The 27,529-nt window shown below is 34.4% G+C and overlaps 3 protein-coding genes and 1 long non-coding RNA gene across 4 annotated transcripts; 2 read left to right on the plus strand and 2 right to left on the minus strand.

Annotated features, from left to right (window-relative positions):
* Positions 404-8,939, plus strand: LOC109331145 (trafficking protein particle complex subunit 11-like). The gene is made up of 10 exons (XM_019565459.1): positions 404-792; positions 1,887-1,948; positions 2,161-2,275; positions 2,367-2,490; positions 3,136-3,216; positions 3,540-3,875; positions 5,537-5,703; positions 5,782-6,605; positions 7,099-8,591; positions 8,845-8,939. The coding sequence occupies exons 1-9, from the start codon at positions 452-454 to the stop codon at positions 8,589-8,591; spliced, it is 3,543 nt and encodes a 1,180-aa protein (XP_019421004.1). The 5' UTR covers positions 404-451; the 3' UTR covers positions 8,845-8,939.
* Positions 10,625-17,488, minus strand: LOC109331147 (RNA polymerase I-specific transcription initiation factor RRN3-like). The gene is made up of 14 exons (XM_019565462.1): positions 17,200-17,488; positions 17,030-17,101; positions 16,341-16,412; positions 16,014-16,244; positions 15,368-15,478; positions 15,158-15,268; positions 12,911-13,036; positions 12,728-12,796; positions 12,510-12,616; positions 12,183-12,266; positions 12,000-12,087; positions 11,562-11,681; positions 11,194-11,378; positions 10,625-11,093 (listed from the first exon to the last, which is right to left on the minus strand). Exons 1-14 carry the CDS (start codon positions 17,404-17,406, stop codon positions 10,817-10,819), a joined length of 1,860 nt encoding a protein of 619 aa, XP_019421007.1. The 5' UTR covers positions 17,407-17,488; the 3' UTR covers positions 10,625-10,816.
* LOC109331151 lies at positions 11,367-11,896 on the plus strand. The gene is made up of 2 exons (XR_002105750.1): positions 11,367-11,437; positions 11,495-11,896. It is a non-coding gene; the product is annotated as an uncharacterized LOC109331151 (long non-coding RNA).
* LOC109330705 (MLO-like protein 8) lies at positions 20,343-26,303 on the minus strand. The gene is given in 16 exon segments (XM_019564981.1): positions 20,343-20,567; positions 20,570-20,903; positions 21,210-21,270; positions 21,536-21,603; positions 21,714-21,749; positions 22,174-22,347; positions 22,421-22,461; positions 22,540-22,589; positions 22,677-22,765; positions 22,842-22,916; positions 23,177-23,265; positions 23,411-23,471; positions 24,245-24,361; positions 24,821-25,011; positions 25,292-25,349; positions 25,838-26,303. Coding segments are annotated over 16 exon segments (1,719 nt in total). The 5' UTR covers positions 26,048-26,303; the 3' UTR covers positions 20,343-20,502.

Raw genomic sequence — 27,529 nt, forward strand, 5'->3', positions numbered from 1 at the left:
CACAATTAAGCTAAACTTTATTGGATTGCATTCAATGACACTAACTATTCCCTTGTTATATAAATATTAAGCTAAACAATATATTATTTTAGAGGTGTAAGTTAGATTCTTAAGATGATGAAAATGTCAAAGGTTTGATTCTTTGGAGTGACACTTATCGGAAAAGGGCAGCCTCACATCTTCAAAATAGATTAATTCATTATCCAAAAGATGAAGAATACTCTTCGTAATACAAAAAAACTCAAATTTATTATTGAGCATAATTTATTCATAGAAAAATAAAAGTGAAAAAGCATATAAAAACACCTTTCTACTCTTAAACTTTAATTATCGGTGAAATTGATGTCGAAAAAATAATTTACTTGAAAAGTTGTTACTTATTGTTCTTGTTGGTCGTGATTGATTATAAACTCTGTGTTTGAGTTGATGCGATTGGATCGAAGATCTTGTAATGGAAGAATACCCAGAAGAGTTACGAACTCCGCCATTGATATTAGCTTCACTCCTTGGTTGCCCAGAACTTCATTCTCTCATTTCCACTCATCTTCTCTCTTTGCAACCACCCATTAACACTTTACCAATACCCCATTTCTCAAATCTCAACCTTTCCAATTTGAAAACTCAACCTTCTCATGATTCCTCCATTGCTTTTGCTGGTATCTTAAAGCGTGATTGGTTACTCAAACACCGTACCCAGGTTCCTTCTGTTCTTGCTGCTCTATTCCCTTCGCAAATTGTATTTGCTCATAGTGATCAATGGCTTCAGCTTTGCTATGATCTTGATTCAATCAAGTATGATCTCATTCTCTTGTTTCTATACCATTTCTTTTTTTAATATTTGTCGTAACTGTAAGGTTGTTTGTCTTGTAAAGACTGGCATAAATGTCGTGGGTTCAAATTCCGGAAACAAATATATAAGTTATATCCTCTATTGGTGGGGTATACTAACTGTAAGGTTGTTTGTCTTGAAAATTGTCATAGATGTGAGTTCAAATTCTGGAAACAGACGTATAAGTTATATCCTCTATTGGTGGGGTCCACTAGCTGTAAGGTTTTTTGTCTTGAAGACTGCCATAGATGTCGTAGGTTCAAATTCCGGAAACAGATATGTAAGTTATATCCTCTATTGGTGGGGTCCACTAAGTGAGAATCTAGTATACTGAGCCTTTGGTTATTAGTTCACATGTACATCTACCCTCATCATATTCCATTGGGTGAGGAGTGGAGCTTCGTGCACCGGGCCGCTTTGATGATCCTATTGGTGAATTAGTTCTCTAGAATTAGGGACTAATACCACTTGTGCATACATTTTTAGAGGCTAAAATAACTATTTCTTAAAATCAGGGAACTAATGTGATTTGTGCAGTGAAAATTTAGTGAATGAAATGGTGGTTTTCCCTTTTATTAAAAAACATTACAAATCAATAATTTGTCAGTCTAGTCATACTCTACTGCAATGTTTTAAATTGCGGTTACGGTCGTCATTGTGGTTACTGCGATTGCGGTCATTGCGCCATTGCGGCTGTTGCGGTGTGAATTATTTTATGAGTAAAAACATACTTTTTACATCGATGTGACCCGATGCGGTTACGTTGCAGCCTGATGCGGTTGTGTTGCGGCCCATTGCGGTCACATCACTGTGATTCGGCATCACACCGCAACCGCAGTATTGCGGCCACATCACGTGATGCAGTCCGCAATTATTTGAAACACTGCTCTAATGTTATGTTTGTGAGTTGGGTTTTGGAGGGGAATGAAGATAAATGAAAGGCTTCAGAGTCATTTCACAAGTGTATTTCATTACTCTGAAGTCTTCCCTTTCCCTTTCGTCTCCTCCAAAATCCAACTCGTAAACGGACCATAATATATTGAATTGTTTGTTGCAGGAATGTGATTCGTGGGAGAAACATCAAGTTGGTTGTTGTAATCGTCAACACTAATGTACAAGGTTAGCTTACTAGTTTTCTCTATCTTGCTCACCTTATTTCCAGGTTCACCCAGAAACATATAGAAAAAAGAACTAATTTATGTTGTGCCATTATCAAGGGGTGAGTTTGGTTACAAATTTGGAGGAGAAATAGCCTCATCCTCTCGGCGTTTATTTTCGATGTCATTATTAGCTACAGGGTATGGTAATATGTTCAATGTATTTGATTGCAGAGGAGGTCAGTGATGATCGAATGATTGCCTTAAGGAAGCGAGCGGAAGTAGAAGCTAAATATGTTATTACATTAAACCCGAATGACAATTCGGAACTCAAACAGTCTCTCAATAGGTGTGCACTATTTTTCAAAAACTTGTATCAATTTTCTCTACAAAGAACAAAATTATCATTATGCACTATTTTGTTCTTTTCTTGGTTGCAGCCTGGCAAATGCATTTTCAGAATTAGCCAGTATATATTACAGAGAAGAAGGAAGAGGGATTAAACAGCGAATAGAAAAGAAGAATGTTAGCTCGGTCGAGTTGATTGTCCGCTACTGCTTCAAAGTAGGAAATCATTTTTTTTTCTTAAATCAATTTTTAAACATTTTGCTTGCTCTACTTGTATACAAATCAAGTGAGGTTCTGTCAGAGTGCTGTACAGTTTTTAATATTGCTCTGGTCTTATTGATTTCTGCAGAGGTGCATGATCTTATAAATTGACCCACAATGTCTACACTAGAAAATTGTTCATATATCCACATGCTTAAATTTTCAATGATTTATGTATGCATTTTTTCTATAATAGATGTATGCATGTAATTTCTAGAGGGAGACCAAATGGAGGTTAGTCCAATTTTTAGGTAAAGGGAAGCCAAGAAAAACCATATGCGAAACGATTAGTAAAGACTTAGATATCAATACTTTGTCATTGGACATGATTTATGATAAATCATTATGTCGTCATTCGATCAATGTAGTCGACCCCACCTAGTGAGGCTAAGGATTGGTTGAATGTATAGTGCATGCAATTTATTGTCATTTTTAGTAGTAGAGAGAGGAATTGCATTGATCATGCCCTGTGATGGCATATGTTTATTTTTTTCTCATGCCATTTTTTGTACATGAACTTGAGCAAGTATTCATTATTTTTACTTTTATTTATCAAATTAAAATGTGTGCATTATTTATCTAGATGCTATGGATTGGTAGGTTGCTGTCTATGCAGAATTCCGAGGTGACTGGGCCGAAGCATTGAAATTTTACGAGGAGGCCTATCATACACTGAGAGAGGTGATTTTAGATGTTATTAATCTGTGTTTTCCTTATCTGCTGTTTTTTTCACCATTGATGATATGTCCCTTGAGTGCAAGTGCTATTGTTGGTGTTATATGTCCTGCTCCTTCTTTTTGTTGTCTTATTTGTATTTTCAAATATGCCATAGTTGTCTAAGGATCTGGAAATCGGGAATTGTCTCATTTAGTCTCTTGTCATTTTCACAATGATTGGAGAAAGTTGCATGTGTTCAAACTTGTCTTTCTTTGTGTGATTATTAGATATGTCTTCAAAAAGCTAAATTTATCTCATGCAGTTTCTATTTGTATTACACTATACAGATTGTTGGGGTGACGACAAGGTTACCACCAGTACAACGCTTAGTTGAGATAAAATCTATTTCCGAACAGTTGCATTTCAAGATATCAGCATTGTTACTGCATAGTGGGAAGGTTACAGAAGCTGTGACATGGTTCCGCCAGCACAAGAATGTGTATAGAAAGCTTGTTGGTGCACCAGAAGCAACATTTATTCACTGGGAGTGGATGAGTCGACAGTATTTGGTTTTCGGTGAATTGTTGGAGACAAGTGCAATAACCACTCAAAGCTTTTTGCCTGTTATTTCTTCATCGAAACCTCTGTCTGATTGGGAATATTATCCAGCTTTTTACTACCAAGTGAGCTCTCTTTAACTATTGGACTTGTATACTGCAAATGTTGAGAAAAGCAAATGACTACATTTTTATGGAGATTCAAATTCTAGTCTTGAACTTTCTCTGTATCAAATATCCACATGCAAAATACATATATGATGATGGCATTGGCAGTACTGGAACAACGATAGTAATTACTTTATCGGCAGTTTTGAGATGGTTAATTTTATGACAGCATTCAAAATGGAAATTTTATGACCTTTTATTTGAAAGGAAAGTAGAAGTGGGAAATAGATACCTTGATATCCTCTTTCAAACAAACTATATTCTACTTAATTCACTTTTCTCACTTGAGCATTTGTCAATCTTCTCCTTACATGACACTCTTCTCCTTACTCCAGCTTCCTCTTTAATACATTCGTTGCTGATCTTATTTTTTATCGTATTCCATTTATCCACCACAACATTATAATCCCTGCTAAATTTGTTTTTAAGATACACTTTGGAACACCAGTCCTTTATGCTCATCTTTTATAGCTTTTTTAGCCATGGTACCAGACTTCTTACCTTGCAGTAATTGCAACTTAGGGGAGAAGCTTTTAAGCCATGAGTTGAAATATTTACCTAATTACCCTGTGTGCTGATACTGCTTTTGTTTTGTGTATACATATGGTAATGTTAAATCTTTTACAATTCATTTTCTCTCACTCTGCAAGCAATGCCTACAACCTTATATTTACTCATGTATATGAACTATGAAGTTGAATCCTTTATCAATTTATCTGATTGAACAAATAATTAGGTGATTTTTGGTGAGATAATTATTCTTGGTATTTCCATGGTTTATATCTCTATCAATGCTGCTATTTATTTATATATTTTACTTGCTTCATGGTTTAACTTTAGGCCGTTTAGGGAACAATATGGGTTATGTTTGGCTGGAGAGTAAGGGAAGGGAATGTTGTAGTGAAAATTCATCATCTTATTTAGACTTCCTTTCAAAGGTTCACTTTTTGAGTTACTCCAATTTGGGGCATGTTGGAGGAGTAACTTATAACTAATAAGCTACTATAATACCCTTTAAATATTTCTGAAGTTCAATTTAGTGCATTAATAAAAGATGATGTTTCAAGATCCTTTCTAATTGTTCAGTCCCATCTTTTTCCTTTCATTCCCAATTCTTCAATCTACACTAACTACTTGGTTGTCTATCTTTACTTTTTTTGTTTTCTTCAATTTTTCTTCATTGTTTTTCTGTTGTTAGAGGGTGAGCTTGGCGTAAAGGTAAGGTTATTGCTTAATGACCATGAGGTCAAGGGTTCAAATCCTAGAAATAGATTTTCCGCTTGTGAGGGTAAGGCTGCGTACATCTACCCTCCCCGGACCCTACTAAGTGGGAGCCTCGTGCACTGAACCACCTTTGTTTTTTTGTTGTTAATTTGTATTGGCAATTTTCTATTGCATATTTGCATTTGACTCTTTTCACACAATAATCAACTTCCAAACTGCTACTCTTCATGCTTGATACATGGGATGTGCTGTGAACATTTCCCCTTGCCCTGCTGATACATGTTTGTGACATGCATGTGTATTTATGTGTGTTTCTATGAGAATTATAGGAATGTTTTTTGTCTGTTTCTTATTTAAACTTCACTCGAAAATCCTGATTCCTATCTTTGAAACAGTTAGCAGCCCACTACTTGAGTGAGAAAAGGTCAGCACTGGAACTGGCAATCTCAATGTCAGAGACTTCTACTGAGATTGATAGTGGTGCTGATTCAGTAGTTCCTTCAGTGTATGTGGGTCAGTTTGCTCGGTTAATTGAGCAAGGAGATAATGTTGACATGCTACCGTGAGTCTTAATTGAGTTGTAAATAAGTTTATGTTTTGACATGTATCGTCTTTTCATGTTTTTCATCTGGATTTGCAGTATCACCGATGAAGAGTACACCCGCTTTGCTGTTTCTGAAGGAAGAAGGTTCCGCGATTCACTTGAAATTATTGCTCTTCAAAAAAAAGCTTATGAGTCCTATGGTAGTATGAAAATTGATAGGATGAGCTCTTATTGCGGTTTCCAGATGGCCAAAGAATACTTTATCGAAGGTGATATTGATAATGCAAAACAGGTTTTTGACAGTATTGCTAGCCTATATAGAAAAGAAGGGTGGGTAACTTTGTTATGGGATGTCTTGGGTTATTTGCGAGAGTGTTCACGGAAGAATGGTGTTGTTAAAGATTTTGTGGAGTATTCCCTTGAAATGGCTGCACTGCCAATAACATCTGATATCGGTGTCCAGCGAGACACTGGTCCGGCTGGTCCTGCAAATCTACTGCAAAGAGAAACTATACACAAGGAGGTTTTTAACCTTGTCACTGAAGCTTCAGGGTCGGCAACAAATGAACACCTTAGTAATCTGAAGTTTACTGGAGGTGAATCACTTCAGCTCGAGGTTGATCTTGTCAGTCCTCTTAGGTTGGTGATGCTTGCATCAGTTGCTTTCCATGAACAGGCAATCAAGCCTGGAACATCAACTTTGATTACAGTGTCACTTCTTTCCCACTTACCCATAACTATTGAGATTGACCGATTAGAAGTCCAGTTCAACCAATCTGATTGTAATTTCTTCATCGCAAATGCCCAAAAACCTCGATCAGTAGAAGTCGGTGGCGTTCAACAGCATCGAGTGGAGACAGTGCCTTCTCTTTCGCTTGAATCAAACAAATGGCTAAGGTTGACCTATGACATAAAATCTGGTAAGTGAAATGCTCTTGACAACAAACTTCTAATTAGCTGCCAAATTCGTTCTCAGTGCACTCAAATGTTTCCACTAGTGAGTAACCTGGGAATGATGCATTTCAAGCATCCTCTTTTTTTAAAACTCCCCACCCTATTGCTGTTATGAATTGTGATCCTTAACTTCTGCGTGTTTTGCTCCTTATGGCTATAAATATTAGTGGTTAAACTGGTTATATATTGCATAACCCACATCCGCTTAATTGTTTTAGTAACAATGGGATTTTTTTTTTATTTGAGTCATGCCAATGCTTTGGTATTTCTTTCAAAATTGGTATGAATTTATCAAACTCCTTTCTCAACATGATTCGTCCATCATCTTGGTTTAATGTTGCGGTTTATGCCTAACTCATTCAATGTCCACTTTGGTTCATGAATATCTATTGCCTAAATTTTGCTTTTGCTGTAGCCATTTATGTTGATTATAATTTAGATATTTTTACGGTTTTCCAGATCAAAGTGGAAAGCTCGACTGCCTGGCTGTTCTTGCAAAAATTGGACCACACTTCACAATCTGCTGCAGAGCTGAAAACCCCGCCTCACTGGAGAGTTTACCCCTTTGGACACTGGAGGGTTCTGTACCGAGTGTTCCACTAAAAGATCCGGTTCTTGTGTTATCTGGTCAGAAGTCTATCCAGGTTGCACAACAAGACTCAGGAGTTGATCTGCATCTTGATGCCTCTGGTCCTGCTTTAGTGGGAGAGATTTTCTTGGTACCTGTAACAGTGGTCTCCAAAGGCCATGATGTCTACTCGGGTGAATTGAAGATCAATCTCGTGGATGTCAAGGGAGGTGTCTTGTTTAGTCCGAAAGACTCTGAACGATACTCTACAGATAGTCATCATGTTGAGTTGCTTGGTATATCTGCACCAGAAGGGGAAGATGATTCTCAACTAGATCCGGACAAGATAAAGAAAATACAGCAATCATTTGGATTAATTTCTATCCCCTTTCTTAAAAATGGAGACTCCTGGTCTTGCAAGCTAGAAATCAAGTGGCACCGACCTAAACCTATTATGCTGTATGTATCATTAGGTTATACGCCATATAGAGATGAATCGAATACACAGATGATCCACGTCCACAAGAACTTGCAAATTGAAGGGCACACTGCTATTGTTCTTAACCATTATTATTTGATGCCATTTAGACAGGACCCGTTGTTACTCTCAAGAAACAAGCAAGCCTTAGAATCTGACCAGTCCGAATCACTGCCTTTAAACCAAAAAACTGTGCTTGTTGTTAGTGCTAAGAACTGCACGGAATTGCCATTAAGGTTAAAGTCCATTTCCATAGAAGTAGAGGGTGATGATGTCAAAAGAACCTGCTCCATTCAACATACAAATGCAGAACTTCCTGAGCCCGCTCTTATTGTTCCCGGGAAAGAGTTCAAGAAAGTATTCTCAGTGAGTTCCGATATGAACATTTCGAAGCTCAAACTTGGAACAGTGATTTGGAGATGGAGGAGGGACTTGAGGGTTGAAGACAAATCGGCTTCTGCTACAGCGTTATCTTGGGTTGTAACTAAACAAAAGCTGCCGGATAAGGATGTGGAGTTGCCACCGTTGATTGTGAGTTTGGAATGCCCCCCTTATGCCATATCGGGAGATCCCTTCACATACTATATAAGAATTCTGAACCAAACACAGTTACTGCAAGAAATCAAATATTCACTAGCAGATTCACAGAGTTTTGTATTATCTGGGTATCATAATGATACTATACATGTTCTTCCCAAATCTGAGCACATTCTGAGTTACAAACTTGTGCCACTTGCCTCAGGTATTCAACAATTACCCAAATTTTCTATGACTTCAGTGAGATACTCAGCAGCATATCAACCTTCAAATTCTTCAAATTCTGTTTTTGTTTTCCCTTCCAAGCCTCAGTTCAAGACTACAGACTCAACTAACTTCAGGGTCAAATCAGTTGCTGCTAATGAATAAATCTTCCAGTAAAGACCTATTTTGGTCTCCTAAAATTTTTGCACGTACCAATTTGGTTCTTGAAAAACCCAAAATGGTACCCATAATAATCAAATGTATGTCAAATTAGTCGATTTTAGCATATTTTATAACCCTTGGCAGAGACTATTTTGACTCACATTTTCGATTTTTTATTACTAATTTGGATTTTTAATTTTTTGGAGGTCAGAAAATTTATAAAAACTAAATTGGATATTCTGTCTAAATCTTATACATCATCAAATTCTTTTTCTTTAATTTTTTTCCTTCAATTGTAACAGCCTCAGTGGTTGGGTATGTTACATGGAAAAGCTGCATAAGTGTTTTTTTGTGATTAGATTATAGGACTTCATGTTCTTCAATTAGATTATACATTATATTAACTATCTAAAAGCAATTTATTGCTTTTATTTTATATATGAAGTGTTTGGCATGGATGATAGGATAAGACCTAAGATGGTGTTTGGCATAAAGAATGTTATTTCAGCAATAACAGTGGAGTGATGAGGCATTCTTATCTCCATGGTAGAATTCCAAGTGCAATTTTTGTGTCACTTTTATGATGGTATCCATTACGGTAATCTTGAAACTCAATAGGAGTCTAAACATCGAGATATGGTAATGGATACCATCATAAAAGTACACAACTTATACCGATTATATCAAACAATTCCAATATATTTGAAAATCAAACAAACAAATAATAAGACTCAGGATTTGGCATATAGTTGATTTCCTTAAGTATGATGTTAGGAGTTGATTTCCTTTATTGGAAACAATTCTCTGAGGCATAAGTGATTAGAGACATCCTTGAACCACTAAAATAATGGAAAACAAACTACATATACTTAACCACAAGGGTGTGTTGAAGATATATCTTATGATATAAACTTGTGTTGACTTTAAGTTTCACTGTGTTCTAAGGTTATACTTCATATTATTCTAGTTAGGTCTAATATCCCACAATTCTTTTAAATTTACACTTCTTTACAATCAACTAGATTACTAGTAATAAAACTTTTTAACTTAGATCAGCAATTATTACATAGCATGATTATTTATTTATAACTTAGTTTTAGTTTCATACTGTGAAGCATGGGTATGTGATAATTAGAGTGATATTGTTGTGAAATTTTGTAACATGTACACCATTTATTTATGAGAAAAAAAATGTATTCATTGGGCAATGTATGAGTTTTATACATTGTCACTGCATCATCTATTATCATATTTAATCATCATTGTCTCTTCAAAAAAAGTAATATAAATAAATGTGGATGATATATTGACTCTTCATCTTATGCTTCTGGTACGCCTTATCCTTCATCTGTGATATTTTTACATTGTCATTATATTATTTATCATTCATTTTCAACTATCCTTTACACTTACACAAGTCCAACTCTTCATAAGTTATTTGAGATTGGCTTGTTAATAATCAAACTTATTTGTTTACTTAAACATGTCAACTCATGCTTGAATTTTATAGGGTAACATTAATAACTTATCATTTATCCAAATATAATTTATTGCTTCCAAATTAAAACAATCATTTTATAATGAGTAGAAGTTGCACATTATTTGTTATAGGCTTGTATTTACAAATACAAAATTATATCATATTTCTGATTAATTTTTATTTACTAAAACAATTTTATTAAGTTAATAAAGTTAAAAATATAAATTTGATAATAAGAAAGGCAAATAAATTTCAACATTATTTTTTTACAAGCCAAACATGAACATTATATGCTTAGATAGACTCAATCGTGCATTACCAACCAGATCAGCTGTATAAATAGCATTACAAGCTTTTGTAGTTAAGTCTAAACAACCAAGTCTTCATCTTACAAAGATTGGATCGGCTACATAAATCGAACATCATAGTGCTCTATCACAATTCACGATTATCGACAAAGCATGGATCTCTAAAACAAATATTGGTTTCATGTACCTTGGCACACCAATTCAAAAAATAATTACAAGATAGCTGAGCTGGGAATGAAATCTTTAAAAACATAAGTGAACATTAATGAAAAATCTACAACTACAATTGACCCAATACCAGAGCAAAGAACACTAACAAAGCTTTTTGTTGTTTTGTTTTGAGAAAGAACAAGTTGAATTCCTACATCTAAGTTCATATAACATTTCAAAACAAACAAGTTTTGCTAAGCTGTAAAAAGAAGATAACATGCAGATAGAAATTACAGAGATCCTGGAGTAGTGGATGGTCTGATTGATGCTGGCATTCGCGTAAACTGTTCTAACTGTTTGAATGATCTGTTTTTGGGTGTGATGGACATTCTGTTCAAGTCGATACCTACAATGTTCACCATCATATCATCATCGATCATTTCTTCTGCATTCCCGTCGCCGAATTCTTCATCTGATACATCACTGCCACTATCACTTAAGTCACCATTGTCACTATCATACATAGTTTTGACCTTTGACCAGCGGACAAAATGCGGCTTTATGTAGCTGCAGAAAAAGCAAGATGAGCAAACAATTCAAAAAGGAAAAATGTTTGGTCAAATAAGACATTATTACTTGCATAAACCTAAGGACTAAGGTTACGAACCTTTCACTTTTCTTCAACAAACATGGATCAAATGGGAAGAACATGTCAAGTCTATCCATTCCACCAAAAGCCCTGGAAAGATCCGACTCGAGCAGATCATTGAAAATAAATGACTCTGATGTCATAAAAAGTTGAGCAGCCTTTGCCTGTCTAAGAAATTCCTCAACTATAGTAGGTAAACACACCTGTTTAAAAAGTTTATATTAGGGTCCAAAGCTTTGTTACAGTGAAGCATCAACATAAGGTTGCAAGATGAAAATTTAAACAAAATCAATAAAGTTTGTACCCCTTTAAATGTCAGAAGGCCATAGTCTATCACTTTATCAACAAAATCCTATAATTACACAGCTTTCTAGAAGGTTCCTTACCTTGAGGGGACACAATTTATGTTTCAAGATTGACTCTATGGCCATATTTTGAATCTGATATTTGAGCCTTGGAATGTCCATCAATGATCTCAGACGAAAACATAAAACATACATTATGGCCTGCTCACAAAAAAAATGAATAAAAATCTCAATTCATTGCAAATATAATAATGATGATAACTTGAACATGAGAAAATTTTGCAGTTAAGAGCAAAAATGGAAGTTTTCCCACCACACCATGGATATTTACCAGGAAGCCAAACTAGTTGATTATATTCATGACATGGCCAATGAATCAAATGACAAAGGGCAGAATAAGAGAAGGCAAAGAGTCATATGTACATACTAACTAACTAAACTACACATTGGCGGAAGTTCGCAAGTAGTTGGATTCCCTTTACCAAATTAAAGGACCGAATACACCCAGATAGGACATACCTGGCACCCAGAATAGAAAACTTGATGTGCTCGTGGGTTCATATCAAAGTCATGTGACTTGCAATAGTCAATACACCGATCTACCAAACTGAAACCTCAACAAAAGATAATCACATCAATTATCAATTTCCATATTTTGTTATAAAACAGTCAATTTGGTAATGGACACTGATATTTACATACCTTTGTAAGATGCTAGCAACCAGTGCAGCTGAAAGAAACTTCGCACGGGACAAGTAACTAGCAAGATATGCAACAGCACTCATCCTGTAATAAATGAAGACAGTTACCAATGTATAAGTTACATGTGAACAACATATGCCCCACCCAAAATAAAGATTCCATGGAAGTCTAGTTTCATTAACATAAAAAGTAATTTCAAGATCAGGAGAAAAGACAGTGTGCAATAAAATAAAGTTGCAGCTGCAAAGACCACCATTTTGAAACAACAGCCACAACATAGGATAATCGAAAATAACTAATAGTGGCTTATCATGGCAAATCAGTTACCTGGTAATAGGGGGATTAACATCACCAACAAACATCTCCAAAAGAACCTTGGCAAATTTCACACCACACTCTTCAGGATCCAGTGCACAGGCATAGAACATCACAAACTGGAATTAGGAAATAAAAGCAGTGACAATGCATTACACAAAAATAGGACCAATAAGGAAAATGGCACAAGCAAATTAGAAATATAAAAAAATGAAGGAAAAAAACTGTACCTGGGTAAACTTTGACTTGTGTGCATTAAGTATAGTTCTCTTAAACGATCCCAGTAAAACATTGAATACCTAATCAATAACTTTAATGAGTGCGTAACAATAACAATCAAGTACATTACTAAATCATGCACAGATCAGATATAAGGATTACAGAATATGTTGTGTGTACATATAATTAAATACCTCAGCCAAGCGGCCACTGCTTTGACAGGATTCGAGATGCAAAAAGGTCAGAACCATTAAGCTATCTAATTTCTCAACAACCAAATTGCCTTGTAAGCTTTTCCTAAACAATAACTCTGATGAACTCTGTAAAAATGAACACCAAACACCATGAAACAACACATTAGCCATGGGAAGTATAAGTGGAAAGCCAAAAGTAGAGAATATACTTCTCTTATAAAAATATTGAACATTGACGATCTGTAATGAGAATTAGTTTATATTTCCTAGTTAATTAATAATATAATGAAAATAGGTTAACATATATTCCTACAAGATATAACAATATACAATAATTACATCAATCTTCAAGGACCTTGAACTATTATCTTGAAGAAGAAAAACACACATACTATACACAGACAGTTAGAAAGCAGTATGCAAAACCAACATATCAGTCTCTTGAGAGGATGTTTATCCTTCATATAAGGATAAGAACTCAAATGACTATTGTTGACGATAAAATCAAACTGGGATCTCATGTACTAGTATGATATCCCAGTGCTACTTTGACAACTAGTTTACCCACCCTCAACTTTACTCCCTGAAGGTATTGCCACTTATTAATTCAGGCACCTGAATGTCACTGTAATTAAAGGCAACAGAAGATGCACCTAAGTCTAGGCAAAGGAATTGGTCAGTCACCTTGTGTTTGTTTAATTAGCATAAGTTCAAGGGCCAGTTTGTTTCGACTTGAAAAGGTGATTATCTATTAATGTCTTTCGCGTACAATTGCTTTTCCAAAAAGCTGAATTTTGTTTCTTTTTTACCATATAAAAGCTCAACCAAACAATGTCCCCTCTCCCCACTTAGGAAAGTTACTGGTACGGAGATACACAATAAATGGAAATCATGATAAAGCGACAAAGATCTCAGTCTTCAACATGAGTCCAAAAATATATCACATTAATTGACAAACTCGAGAGGCAGTTTGTTCAGGCTTTAATAAAAAAGTGATTCTCTATCAACATTTTTGGTACAATTTTTTTTATAGAAAGCTGAAAAACCTAAAAGTGGAATGTCAGCTTTATTTTCAGTTAATTGTTTTTAGTTAAAGCCCAACCAACAAGAACATGAATGCCAAAGGTGATTTTTTAATAAATAAACACCCAAAAAACAGGCTCTAAGTCTTAAATATTGAAAGCTTAAATAATTGCAATTAAGACATGAGCAAGACATCTAGAATGGTTGCATAAATATTTCTGACAGCAAGCACACATGCTCACTTCCTGCTTAGCATGTCACGTACAAACAGCCAAGTACCTGTATTCACCATGTGAAGTTTTGCCACTTCACAAAGCTGCTCAACCATGGCCTGGTCAAGCCAAGCGTGAGTACCACTCAGCTTGGCATGGTAGCCTGAAAGGGAAACAGGCAAAAACCATAATAAGGCCCTTCGTATTTCGATGGGGCAAAAGGCTGCTTTAAAAGCCTTGTAAACATGCATACTCTGAAAATTACAAAACCGATTCAGCAGGACTCTCAAACTTACCCAATCAATTTGGAAACCTATGTTTGACTGAGACTTATATTTCAACTGAACTCACAACTTCCGACTTTCCCCTTACGGTCTCTCTCTTGCAACCAGAATGCTTATAGAAATTATGGAAACAGAAAAGGTTGTGATCTTGTGACAGATCATGCAATAGTGCAATGATCAAACTAATCGGACTGCAAGCAGTTAATCAGAATATCAAACTCACATGCATATCAAAGTTTATTTTCTACAGCATATATAACCAATAAAGCTTATAGAAGAACAAAAACGAAGGGCATGAAGACAAATCTCAAACTTTATACTGCAAAGATGGTGACAGAAAGAAACATTCACAGATACACATCATCCGCCACTGGCTTCTCCACAAGTGCTTGTTTAAGCAGCAAGCATTGGTATCTGCTTAATGATACAATCATCTCAAACCAATAGTAGGAGTCAGGGAGATTTTGATGAGTGTGAAATTATGAGGTCATCATGACAACCTCACTCAAGCCTTAACAGATTATACTGTTATGAAAAAATTCATCAGAGGTGGAACATAGATTAAAAAGAAAAGAAATTCGCTTGGTAACACACTGAGAAGCATAAATGAATAAAAATCAGACAAGCCATGTTATGCCAATTCAATTCAATGGAGTATCTTAATTTTCAAAGTTCCATTTCATCACAAGACTGCAACATGAACGTCAAATGAATTATAAGGACCATACCAAAGTATCATATTTTGCATCATTGTATTCAATGTCATCATCATCTTCCAACTCCATTTCAAACATGCCCCTGGCATCTTCCTGTAAGAGGCCATCCCATCCAATTTCCACCTACAAGGTCAGGTATAATTAATTTAATAGAGCATCTTAATTTTTAAACTCAATTTTAACCAATCACCATTGATTTGGCCAGAAATTTAAGGGACTTACATCCAACTCTATCAACCTATCCACAAGTGCAGGCAGCATTGTACCACTGACAATTTCTCCAATTGCACCACTCTCCAGCCTTAACATATTCTCCACATATGCGACAATCTCCTACAAGAAAAATAGAAGCAAGTGAACATTGATGAGAAATATTATAGACAAAAGGTAGTTTCTCTTTGTTTGGTATGGATGACAGAGCCGCACAAAAATAAAATAGAAAACTGAACAACTGAAAGTCTCATAATAGTTAATAAGAACTTTGATAATACCATTTTGAAATCAAGATGCATACTAAAAAAGTAAATATACAGTCACAAGTCATTTCACATTGTCAAATGAGAAAATTAAGCACAAGGGAGGAAATGGAACACGAACAGATCCTACATAATTCATGTTGCACAAGTAATAATTAATGATGCTGACAGTTAATTAACCATGAAGTCTTTCATAAAATTTAGAAAACAGAAATGCTGCAAAGTTCTGATGCAGAATTTAAAATTGGTGAGTACAGGTGGCTTAATGCAATCTGAAATATTAGTAGATCGACGCCCCCATATATATGAAAACAGAAAATACATTTTATGGAGTAGTATCTAGCACAAGCAGTTGCTTGAACTCTTTTACAAAAGGTACAGATTGAACTCACAGGTTCCTTACTGAAGACGCTTGGCATCCTCTGGACGACGATTGGAGATAGTCGCAAGGGGGCAAGCGGAACCAAATCAGCTATGTCTTTCAAAGCAGCATGCACCCGAGGCAGAACTTTATTCTTCTTGTCGATTCCATTCTCATGTTTCGTGATGTCAAAATAAGGTGGTACAAAATTCTTCACCAGCATCTCCAAACACCAATCTATATATTTTCCATTGGAAGCAGCCTGCAGAAAAAATAAGAGCAAAATTTAAAAAAAAATCCACAAAATTGCTCTAAAATTAATTACAAAGACCCAAGGTAATGCAATAAATTCATGTACCAAAGAGATGATGAGTTCAAGTAGTGCATCCATAACATCTGTCCCATAATTCCACAAGCTCATTCTTGAAACCTGGACAAACAATTTTATCAGGAAACTCGTATTAATTAGTTATTGTGATAACCATCCACCTGCGTGAATTAATAAACAAAAGTTTGAAACACAACATGAAGAGCTAAGGACTATGAAGCAGAACAGACACTTTCAAATAGCCACATATTCTCTATGCCGAACATGAGACCCTATCCAACACTTCACAGACACTTTCAAACACCCCTAAGTCCCTAACAATGTGATACATTTATTTAGTTTTAGGCATATATGGTAGTTATATAAATAATACCTTTTTATCATGTTAATACTTTGTAGTAATCTGTACCAGCTTTAAAAACATTATCTCTCCTCGAATATAAAATCTACACTTTCATGTTAATCTCATGCAAATTTTATATCTTGTATATCCATGCCTTCTATAATTTTACATCTTTATACCACATGCCCATTTCTTTGTCATACCGGGTCGGTATCACGAAAAACTAAACATGTCAACAACAATAACAATAAAGCCTTAATCGCAATAGTTCCAGTCCTAAGCCCGAATAAAATACTAAGACTACGTGAGCCAGTCGACAACACAATTAAAACTTACAAAAAAACTGAACACATACAACATGTAAAAAAGAACTTACAGCGAAAAGAAGAGCTTCATGATAAGCAGAATCAATATACGAAGCTGCTCCAGCAAGAGCCTTCAAAGTTGTCTGAAACCATATATATAATACAAATATCACACCATATATATGTATATAATCCAAATTTCACAGCATATAACAGTATTACGTAGTTTATGATAAATTACCACAAGCAAAGCAATTTCATGAGGATTAAGATACTTTTTAGGATGTAAATAACCAACGAGTTCATCATAATTCTCTCTATCACCACCATCAATCGAAGTAACTGAAGCAAGTGCATCTCGAACATGATAAATTAACTGCGAATCGGTGAAATCATCGGTCTCCATTTCAGGAAATTCTTGATTCTCATTCATCAGCACCTTTCCCATACTCGCGCGGTGTAGTAGTTAGGGATTGCTGCTACTACCTCTTCTTCTTTGTTGAAGAGGTGAATACAGCGAAGAGGGTTTTGCAGAAAGTGTAGCTCTTTGTTTATATATTGGGCCAAACCTAACTGATACGGGAATAAGGGCGTGTAAGATATTGGGCTTCATTAAGATGGGCTGCTAATTTCGAGATATGAGAGCATATCTTCTGTCCCGAAAACTGTCTTCGGTAATTGATCAGAAAAATACTTAACTATTATATTTTTCAATCAACTCAGATCAAGTGACATATGGAGTAGTGTTGTAAAAATTGGTTCGTGTCGGCTGATTCAACCGGTAAACCAGTCCTAATACCGATACGGTACAATAATTATATTGGTCATGCAATTATATCGGTCAAAATTAGCTGAAATCGGTTTTCAATTGAACCGTACTGATCAGATCGGCCGGTTTTTTTTTAAATTGATTTTTTAATGAATATAAAAAAGATTATTGATTTTTCAACATTAATATGAATATGTTATATATGTATATCTAATTTCGCTGATATGTTATTTAATTAGTAAACTACCAGTTGAATTACTATATCATTACTCTAACCAGTTTGATAATCAGTATGATATTAATAACACTGATATGGAAGGACACAATGTGTGTGGGTTCTCTTTATCTATGGTCATTCCTTTTGTGTAGATATATATTTTATTTTCTCAAAGAGATTTTTATTTATGTTTATCAATCTTTTTTCTAGATTCATATCTATTTCCTATTAAATATTCTGAAATAATCCTTCATAAGTATTGATTTTGTATTTTATCTTGTAGGTTCCTTATTATATGTGCAAAAGAACTATATATTTTTTTTGGAATTCAGCTTTTACCTTTTCTATGAATATTATTATGAGTTAGTTTTATTTTTTATATATGAATTCCTTTAGGTGACAAGAACTTATTCAACCATCATTCCTTTTAGCGGTGAGCATGGGTTGGATTGGGTCGGTTTAAGACTTGCCATTATTCGGTCTTAAACATTGGTCGGGTCATTTTTTTGAACCAAGACTCGGCTCTAGATCTGAAGCTAATCTAACCCTAAATAGCGATTGGTTCAGCCTTTAAACCTAACTAAATATAATTAATATTCATTTAGATAAACACTGTCATTATTATTTATCTAACTGATACGGGAATAAGGGCGTGTAAGATATTGGGCTTCATTAAGATGGGCTGCTAATTTCGAGATATGAGAGCATATCTTCTGTCCCGAAAACTGTCTTCGGTAATTGATCAGAAAAATACTTAACTATTATATTTTTCAATCAACTCAGATCAAGTGACATATGGAGTAGTGTTGTAAAAATTGGTTCGTGTCGGCTGATTCAACCGGTAAACCAGTCCTAATACCGATACGGTACAATAATTATATTGGTCATGCAATTATATCGGTCAAAATTAGCTGAAATCGGTTTTCAATTGAACCGTACTGATCAGATCGGCCGGTTTTTTTTTAAATTGATTTTTTAATGAATATAAAAAAGATTATTGATTTTTCAACATTAATATGAATATGTTATATATGTATATCTAATTTCGCTGATATGTTATTTAATTAGTAAACTACCAGTTGAATTACTATATCATTACTCTAACCAGTTTGATAATCAGTATGATATTAATAACACTGATATGGAAGGACACAATGTGTGTGGGTTCTCTTTATCTATGGTCATTCCTTTTGTGTAGATATATATTTTATTTTCTCAAAGAGATTTTTATTTATGTTTATCAATCTTTTTTCTAGATTCATATCTATTTCCTATTAAATATTCTGAAATAATCCTTCATAAGTATTGATTTTGTATTTTATCTTGTAGGTTCCTTATTATATGTGCAAAAGAACTATATATTTTTTTTGGAATTCAGCTTTTACCTTTTCTATGAATATTATTATGAGTTAGTTTTATTTTTTATATATGAATTCCTTTAGGTGACAAGAACTTATTCAACCATCATTCCTTTTAGCGGTGAGCATGGGTTGGATTGGGTCGGTTTAAGACTTGCCATTATTCGGTCTTAAACATTGGTCGGGTCATTTTTTTGAACCAAGACTCGGCTCTAGATCTGAAGCTAATCTAACCCTAAATAGCGATTGGTTCAGCCTTTAAACCTAACTAAATATAATTAATATTCATTTAGATAAACACTGTCATTATTATTTATTATTATTTATTATTATGAATATGTAGTTTGACATATAAAATGATATATGTATGTATATATATTATAGAAAAACTAAAGAATAAATGATACTTTCGATCAAAAGGAAACTCTCTACACTAGAAACACATACAAATATGATGAGTGAATGACCATGAGACGAGACGGATGGAGTCATGCTTGGTCTCTAGCTGACTCTAATATTGATCGGGTCTATTTTTTTAACCCGAACCTAGACCCGGTTATATTCAGACCCGATCATGATCGGACCATACCGGGTGAGCAGTTAGGATCGGGTCCTGCTCACCCCTAATTCCTTCCAATTTTGAGATATGCTCTTTAATCAAAATATGAGAAAGACTGATACAAATTATAAACAAAATGATTAGAAAAAATTAGAAATTAATGTTTTGTTAATCAACATATACATGATGTTGTTCAACAATATAACTTACCCCAATGAAATTAAGACTTTGAATATCATAGTCCAATATACTTTACAAATTTATTGATATTTTGCCTTACTCTTAAGACTTTTAAATTTTTATGATAACACATTATGTCTAGAAATTGCTTTACAACATATTCAATCAATTACTTATATAGCATGAAATTATATTTATAAGTTTTTAACATGTTAAGTCATTGGTAATATGTTAATTTAAAAAATCATCAAAAGTTAAAATAAGAACGGTTATGGATTAGGTAGTAATTTCATAAAGTATGAAAACCTTAAACAATTGTGGACATTTATGGTCGATATGGTTAGAATTTTATTCGCGATAGAATTTCGGTTATTCTCGAAATCTTGTCGCGGACAAGATTTAAAACCTCATGAAAACTAACCAAAAAAACTATGTAAGTTGTGATGATGTTTCATAATTCTTTACAATGGATTAGGCTTCACAAATTTCAATCCAACATCTTCATTGTTGCTTTCTCCTACACTTGGTGTTCATTTTCTTTTGCTTCTTGGTCACCATGATCCACTCTAACAATTAAACTTGATGTTGGTAACATCGGAGACATTTCGATATCAGAATGGTGATCATCTTGGTTATAATCGGGTGATATAGTTCGAGTTCGAGTTGAGTGACCCGTAGTTTTGAATCGGTGTAGTGTAGGTCCAGATGAATGTATTGTAGAACCATTGGTGCTTCCATCTGCAGTTCTCACAGTGGATTTTCCAGCTTTCGATCCTTTATTCTTTTTCGCATCCATGAGCCATTTCTTTAAGGCTTTCTTTGTTTGTTCATCGAATATCGACTTTTTCATCGTTGATCCCATCTGCAAGTGTTTACCATGGTCATAGTAGTCATCTTTAGTCCACTTTGAAATGTTAATAAATTTCAAATCTCATAATATATCACCCTAATGGCTTGATTATAAAAAAGGTGGCCGTATAAAAAGCTAGAGTTCGTTGTTTGTAGGATTCGTACCAACGATATTCAGGTTACAAGGCAAACAACCTTACCCGATAATGGAGGGTTTGTCGTGAATGTCACTCTACCTTTTTATATATTGTTCTTATTGGCTAAACAACACACCTTCTCAGGAAATCACAGAAAATCAGGAAACAAAAACAAGTAGTACCTGAGTTACTAGAGCATACAATGGAAGAGTGATATAGCTGCAAAGGCATAGGACCACAACCCTTGAAAAAAACATGAAATTCACCAGATTAGTTTAAAGCTACTCGGACTTCTAATCCAGTGCTAAGTTTACGTTGTTACTGTAATCGACTTTTGTTGTTCCTCGATTATGTAGGTCTACATGTCGAGTTGAATTTGTCTTGTTTTATTATTGTTTGATAGGTTAGCGTGTTGTGTTGTTTCTTCCGAGATAGCTACCCGTTTGGTTTGCGGGTTTTGTTTTCTGTTGTAATTAATACTTCGATTCTTTAATAAATAAAAACTTACCCTAAAGCTACTTTCACTATTGCAAGTATGTCGCCTGCATGGACACAGGTTTCCTTCCCAAAAGAATACTGCAAATAAAGTCACATACATTTATTTTTCGGCTATTTGCCGTAATTTTACATCGACAAGATAAAGACATTATTCAAGATTAAGGTGTAAAGAGGGTTTAGTACTGTACCCGTATCCACAAGATATGCGTTATTTGGATCGCGTTCTACGAGTATAATAAAATCAGTTAGTTCATAAACGTAATAAATCAAATATTAACAACTTTCTCACCGAATATTTCTCATTACTGGAAACTACAAAGGTTAACTAGGCAAGTTTATACATTTGCTTGATAAGTTTATCCATCAAAATATCTTAAACTATATGCAATGGATTAAAATTCGTAAACTCAAGTGACCCGAAAACTTATTTGCTATATCACAAGAACAAAATTTGTATGATTATACGGAAGTGATTTGAAGGTAAACGTATATTATCTTCTCGATTTTGGAAGCGACATTAGTTTTTATATCACTGGCAATGCCCATTTGCCACAATGTAAGGCATTTTGAATTTTAATCTTAATAGTTACATATGATTTGTCTGATCCATTTATTCTAGATTATGCTAAAAGGAAACCCGTTGATTACCTGGAACAAGGCAAAGTGGATAAGATGAAGAATTAATTGCGGCCGACCAAACCAAAAATATTTATCCGAGCCTTGAACAAGAGGCATCCCTTGAACAACTGCATGTCTATCTGTGATTTCAATAGCCATATTTGCCAATGTGGCTTGAAGTTTTGTTCCGACTACCAAAATTATCTGCGACAAATTAAATGATTCATTGTGGATCTCAACCAATCCGTAAATTTAAAATACGGAACAGAATACTTACAATAAGAGGAATTAAGGATGCCCAATACATAGCTTGCAATCCTGCAAATTACATAGGATTAACCAACTCTGAATCTTTAACTGAATATTCGGAGCCGAACCAAGAAAATAGGTGCTTACCATTAAAATTTAGGAGCAGGAAAACAACAAACGATGCCCAGAGGACAGGACTGTCAACAACATAGCGCACCCGAGTGAGCATATATTTTAAACAAGTTAATATAATGCTGCAAACACATTGTGTCGAAGAGTATTACCTGATTCCGACAACTAGCTTGAAGTCATCCTCCAAGGATCTTTTGATATACTTTTGGAAGTTAAATTTACTGCCAGGAGCAAGGTGGACCTATACATAATGTTACTGTAAAAAACGAAAGGTGAATCCGACATTTAAATAACATTTCTTATGGAGCAGGACTCACAGTGATAAATCCATTGCGCAAAGTCACGTAATCGGCCTTACGCACAGACCTATAGAACTGTCTAAAGAAGCAGCCCTGAAATAGGCAAAATTGAAGAGAAAATACAGCGTCAATTTTAAAAAGAACACGGGATATTTAAGTAAAAAAACAGCAGCCATTTGATCAACGTCGATATTAGAATATTTGCAAGGATTGACTGATTGGTTATTTTTCTCACTACCCAATCTATCTGTGTAGTGTACCTAAAAAACTGCCACTAAAGTATGGTCGTTCATTATCGTTTAACAACTTTTTACATGTCTGCTATGGTTCAAACAAAGGTTGTAGTGTCTTACGATATAAAAGAAGACTGAATATCGTGTCCAAAAAGTGGCATGAGCTCTCACAAATGGCGTATCATGAGTAAACTGGAACCTTGAGCGATCTGCACATATAAATACCCGTTAAAAGCATGAGATTGCATATAGCAGCATTTTCAATGTAAAATTGGCAAACTTGTCGGTAAAACTATGGAACTAGTACTTTTACACTCAAAAGACAACACACTTAAATACGTCATGACATCATACCATTGTCAAACTCAAACCTATCAGATGCAATCTCCTCCTCCCATGCCTTCCATCCACGTATCTGTGGAAACGAACCTTTTGATCAACTTACGAAATTACCAAACTCGTGAATCTTTATTATCAAGAAGCATTAAAATGAAATTATATAGTCATTACCATGACGAGATCATATTACCGCTCTAGAATGTTATTGATGGACAACGATATAGAAATTGCCATAACGAGATCCTGTGGAGCAAATTCTAAGGTTGCATCCCTTAATCCGTGACCACCATTACAGAAAGTGGCCAATCTCAAGGCTTAAGTCCATAGATGCAAATTCTTTACCAACTAGATGATATTTCTTTGATTCGGCGATTTCTCATTCATTGTCCATGAAGAACTCACTGTATTTCAGTTTGGTCTTGGCTTTATTAGTGTTATTATAATATTGTCTCATTCAGTGTTTTCGGCCTACCTAAATTTGCTTCTACTATGTTTTTAATTCCCTCTTAATTCCATCTTATACTAGTTAATACCCCGGAATAATGCGGCTTGACAGAGATTTGAACAAATATACCTTAAACTAAATATACAATTGCGTCTATTTTGTAGATGCAAGACACTTTAATAGAAAAATAATCGGATTTCGTTTCGTCAGTTGTGTTTCAGATTAACTCAATACCCAAAGACAGTCTAGTGACCATAAACATATAAATCTTCAACATGTCATGCTTCCGAAGCAAGAAGAAGAGTCGTAAGGTGTGTACCGAGTCAGTATCCTTAAAATGCACAGATACGAAAAAATATTTAATTATTTAACCAGAAAATAAGAAAAAGAGAGAGAAAACTGACCTTTAACCTCCCGAGAAGCATTGTCACAGCACTGTAAAGAACATGAAGGATTGCTAAGAAGAATAGAAGAAGGTGTAACTGGTGCAATCCAGTGACAGATAGAAGAGGCACGTATCTCTGAAACCAACAAGAATAAAATAAGGAGTGTTGATAGGAGAGAAAAATTGCATATATAGACAGGCAGCAAAAAACATAAGAAAGTTTTGATATTTTGCTGACAAAAATCGGAAAAATCAAAGTGCCGATATGATAAAAGAAAAGAGATGGAAATTATAGGGGATTTTCATTGAAACGTCGAAAGATGGTGTTTTGAATGAGAAATGTTAAATATATCCGGCAATGTGGCATAACATAAAACTTGTTTGTTTTTTCAAAGATAAACTTGCAATGTCTTATAAAAAATTTCATACTCGAATACTTATTTGTTTAGCTGCGAGCTCGTGAGAAAAACGGTAAGTCGTTTTAACAAAAAATGTCAGATTAAGGTAAACATAAAGAACATAGAATAGATGTTAGGAAAAACAACAACTAAGGTTTCAATTAAAAGTAAAATAACATGCATGGAGACTTAGTTACCCCCTTGCATCGGAGAGAGGTAGTATCTTCTGATAAATATCTGTGTTCATAAGAGACTAGTTTCGTGCGATGTTTGTCTTTGAGTGGACATGGCAACAGTTTGTTAGCAACTTTGGCCGGAATACATATTCTAACAATGTATCTCTGCCCGAATGTCAAAAGCAGTGAAATGAAACCAAGAATCATCAGCTCTGGAAAACAAATTTAACAATAAAAAAGGTGTGAGAAGTAATCATTTATTTCACATAAATTCGAAACAGAGAAAAAAGGCAGTGGAAAAAAAATAGCTCAGTGCACGAGGCTCCTACTTAGTCGAGTCTAGGTAGAGTGAATGCACATAGCCTTATCCTCGCAAGCGAAGAGGCTGTTTCCGGGATTTGGACCTGTGACCTCATGGTCACTAAGCAACAACCTTACGGTTGCGCCGAGCTCACCCTGTTATAACAAGTAACCCCTTGACTTAATTCTCACCAGCTTTGACTTTTTCTAGAGCTTCAAGGAGAGACTTCTTGTGCCTTTGTTGGAGCCACTGAGAAAGTTTCAACAAGAATTAGAGAATACATAAGAAAATCAAAAACTAATACTCATCTTACCATCAACTTCAAATATTTCTAAGATTTCAAATATTCCACAATTTCAACAATAACTAAAACCAAGTCCTTTTCATTCCACAAGTTAGGGGTGTCAAAATTTGATATATCAATTAAAAAAACTCTAATAACTTATATTAATCTTTATTAAATAATCTCAACATTTTCCACTAAAATCTTATGTTCAAACAAAAATAAATAAATTCCAAATGCATAACAAAACAATGCACATTACATTACAGCAAAATCATAGAACACAAGCCTCAACAAAAGAAAAAGTCAATTGCTTTAAGACCAAATTAAAGTGAATGGAAACAAAAATAAGGGATCAAAACAAACCACAACTTTTTCATCACTGAATTAGAGACAATGATTAAAACCCATATAGAAGGAAAAAAATGAATGAATATATGATTATGAATAATACCATTCCAACTTTGTGAAGACTCTTCTCCATAGTTATGGATATTAAGATGAAAACAGTGCAAACAAATGCAACAGCCCATGTTGGTGTATGATCAAGTTCTCTAGAACTTCCACTACCCTTCTCATTTGAAGAACCCATAACCAAACCAACTTCATAACAGAACCAAGAAACCACACAAAAACATAGCTTTTTGTACTTTGAGACAGACATGAATGAAAAATAGCAGAATTCACAATGAGTGTAAAAATTGCATGAACTGAGAAACAGATTGTACAGGGTTTAAGAATGAAATGGGTTGAGAAAAGAACAAAGATTAAAACTTTATTGTTAACTTTTATCTGGGTTGGTTGAAGCGCGTGATGCATTAATAGTAAGTTGATTTTTCAAAGAGGGAAAGATATATACACTGGGTTTTGGGTTTTGGTGTAGTAGCTACAATAATGAATATGAATGCAGTAACCAAAGGTTCCAGAAGCATTTTTGTGTGGTAAAGGAAGTAATAATATGACTAGTTTAATTGTTTCTCCCGATAATTTCGGAATGTGTAGTTGTCTCTCGTAATGAATGTTGTTAACTTAAATTGACCTGTTTTTCTTTTGGTATTAACAAAACTATCTTCTCACTTTTTAGTAGGAACTAATTTTGTTCGATATTGTGATTACCCCTCCTAACAAGAGTTACTTTGAAGTATTGATCTTTTGAAATTTTGATCTTCTAGCCTAACTTTTTGTTGTTAATTATTGATCTTTTGATTTATATGAGATTTATTACTAGACTAATATTTTGTTACTGAAATAATTTTTGGTAAAAGGAGAAATATGAGTGGTTTGATTGTCTCTACCAACAATTTCGGAATGGTTAGTTGTCTCTTAACCAATATCATTAAAAGAAACGTTGATCTTTTAGTCTATCTGATATCTAGTTGAGTCTTATAACACTAGATTAAGGCTTTGTCGGTGATATATTTTTGAAAAAAGTGATAGAAAATATTTAGGAATTTGTATTATATGTTGTGTCTTTTGTCCATGTTTATAATAGTTACATGCAATCTACGGAATAATATAGCCAAAATATATAAAATGCTATAAATAAATAATAACCGCGTAGAGATGTTTTGACTTGTATTATTGCGATAATTAAGGAATGTTTTTCAAGGCTTTTGTTTTCAATGGAAATTCATTTTCTTATTCTGATTTGGAAATTGGAAACTCATAAGTCATGAGTCTTTGTGTTCACATTTTACATGCTACTCCCCATTTGCGTTGGTTTAAATGGTACATGTTTGATTCCCGTTAAGTAAAGTCTTGGGTTCGAGTCTTGTAGATGAAAAAAATATTCGTTAAAAAAGTTAGTCTCATGTACCTGTAGATATTCTTAGCTCAAACATGATTGCTTATAGTACGAATATACATATGGTAAACTAAAAAAAATTACATGCTACTTATACCCAAATGAAATTCCTTTTTTCTATGTCCTTGTTTTACTTAATTTGGTTATGACTCTAAATGTTTATTCATACTTCACTTTATTCAATAAATTATGATAAAGTTAACATTTTTTTTTCTAAACAAGGTGAAAGTGCCCAATAAAATACAAGATATGATAAAAAAATAGAATTTAAAATAAGAAAATCAAAACCAAGTAAGATATTAATTAGGATATTACAATAGAAAAAATATCGATATCGTTAAA

This window comes from Lupinus angustifolius, chromosome LG17, assembly GCF_001865875.1.
Source record: "Lupinus angustifolius cultivar Tanjil chromosome LG17, LupAngTanjil_v1.0, whole genome shotgun sequence".
Taxonomy (NCBI): Eukaryota; Viridiplantae; Streptophyta; class Magnoliopsida; order Fabales; family Fabaceae; genus Lupinus; species Lupinus angustifolius.

Excerpts from the sequence above, each read along its gene's own strand:
- LOC109331145 (XM_019565459.1), top strand. The coding sequence starts at position 452 with ATGGAAGAATACCCAGAAGAGTTACGAACTCCGCCATTGATATTAGCT. Across the intron at positions 793-1,886 it reads TATGATCTTGATTCAATCAA|GAATGTGATTCGTGGGAGAA; the intron begins GTATGATCTCAT and ends TGTTTGTTGCAG. Across the intron at positions 2,276-2,366 it reads CTCAAACAGTCTCTCAATAG|CCTGGCAAATGCATTTTCAG; the intron begins GTGTGCACTATT and ends TCTTGGTTGCAG.
- LOC109331147 (XM_019565462.1), bottom strand. The coding sequence starts at position 17,406 with ATGGGAAAGGTGCTGATGAATGAGAATCAAGAATTTCCTGAAATGGAG. Across the intron at positions 15,479-16,013 it reads GCGTCTTCAGTAAGGAACCT|GAGATTGTCGCATATGTGGA; the intron begins GTGAGTTCAATC and ends TTTTTCTTGTAG. Across the intron at positions 12,797-12,910 it reads GCAGTGGCCGCTTGGCTGAG|GTATTCAATGTTTTACTGGG; the intron begins GTATTTAATTAT and ends GTTATTGATTAG.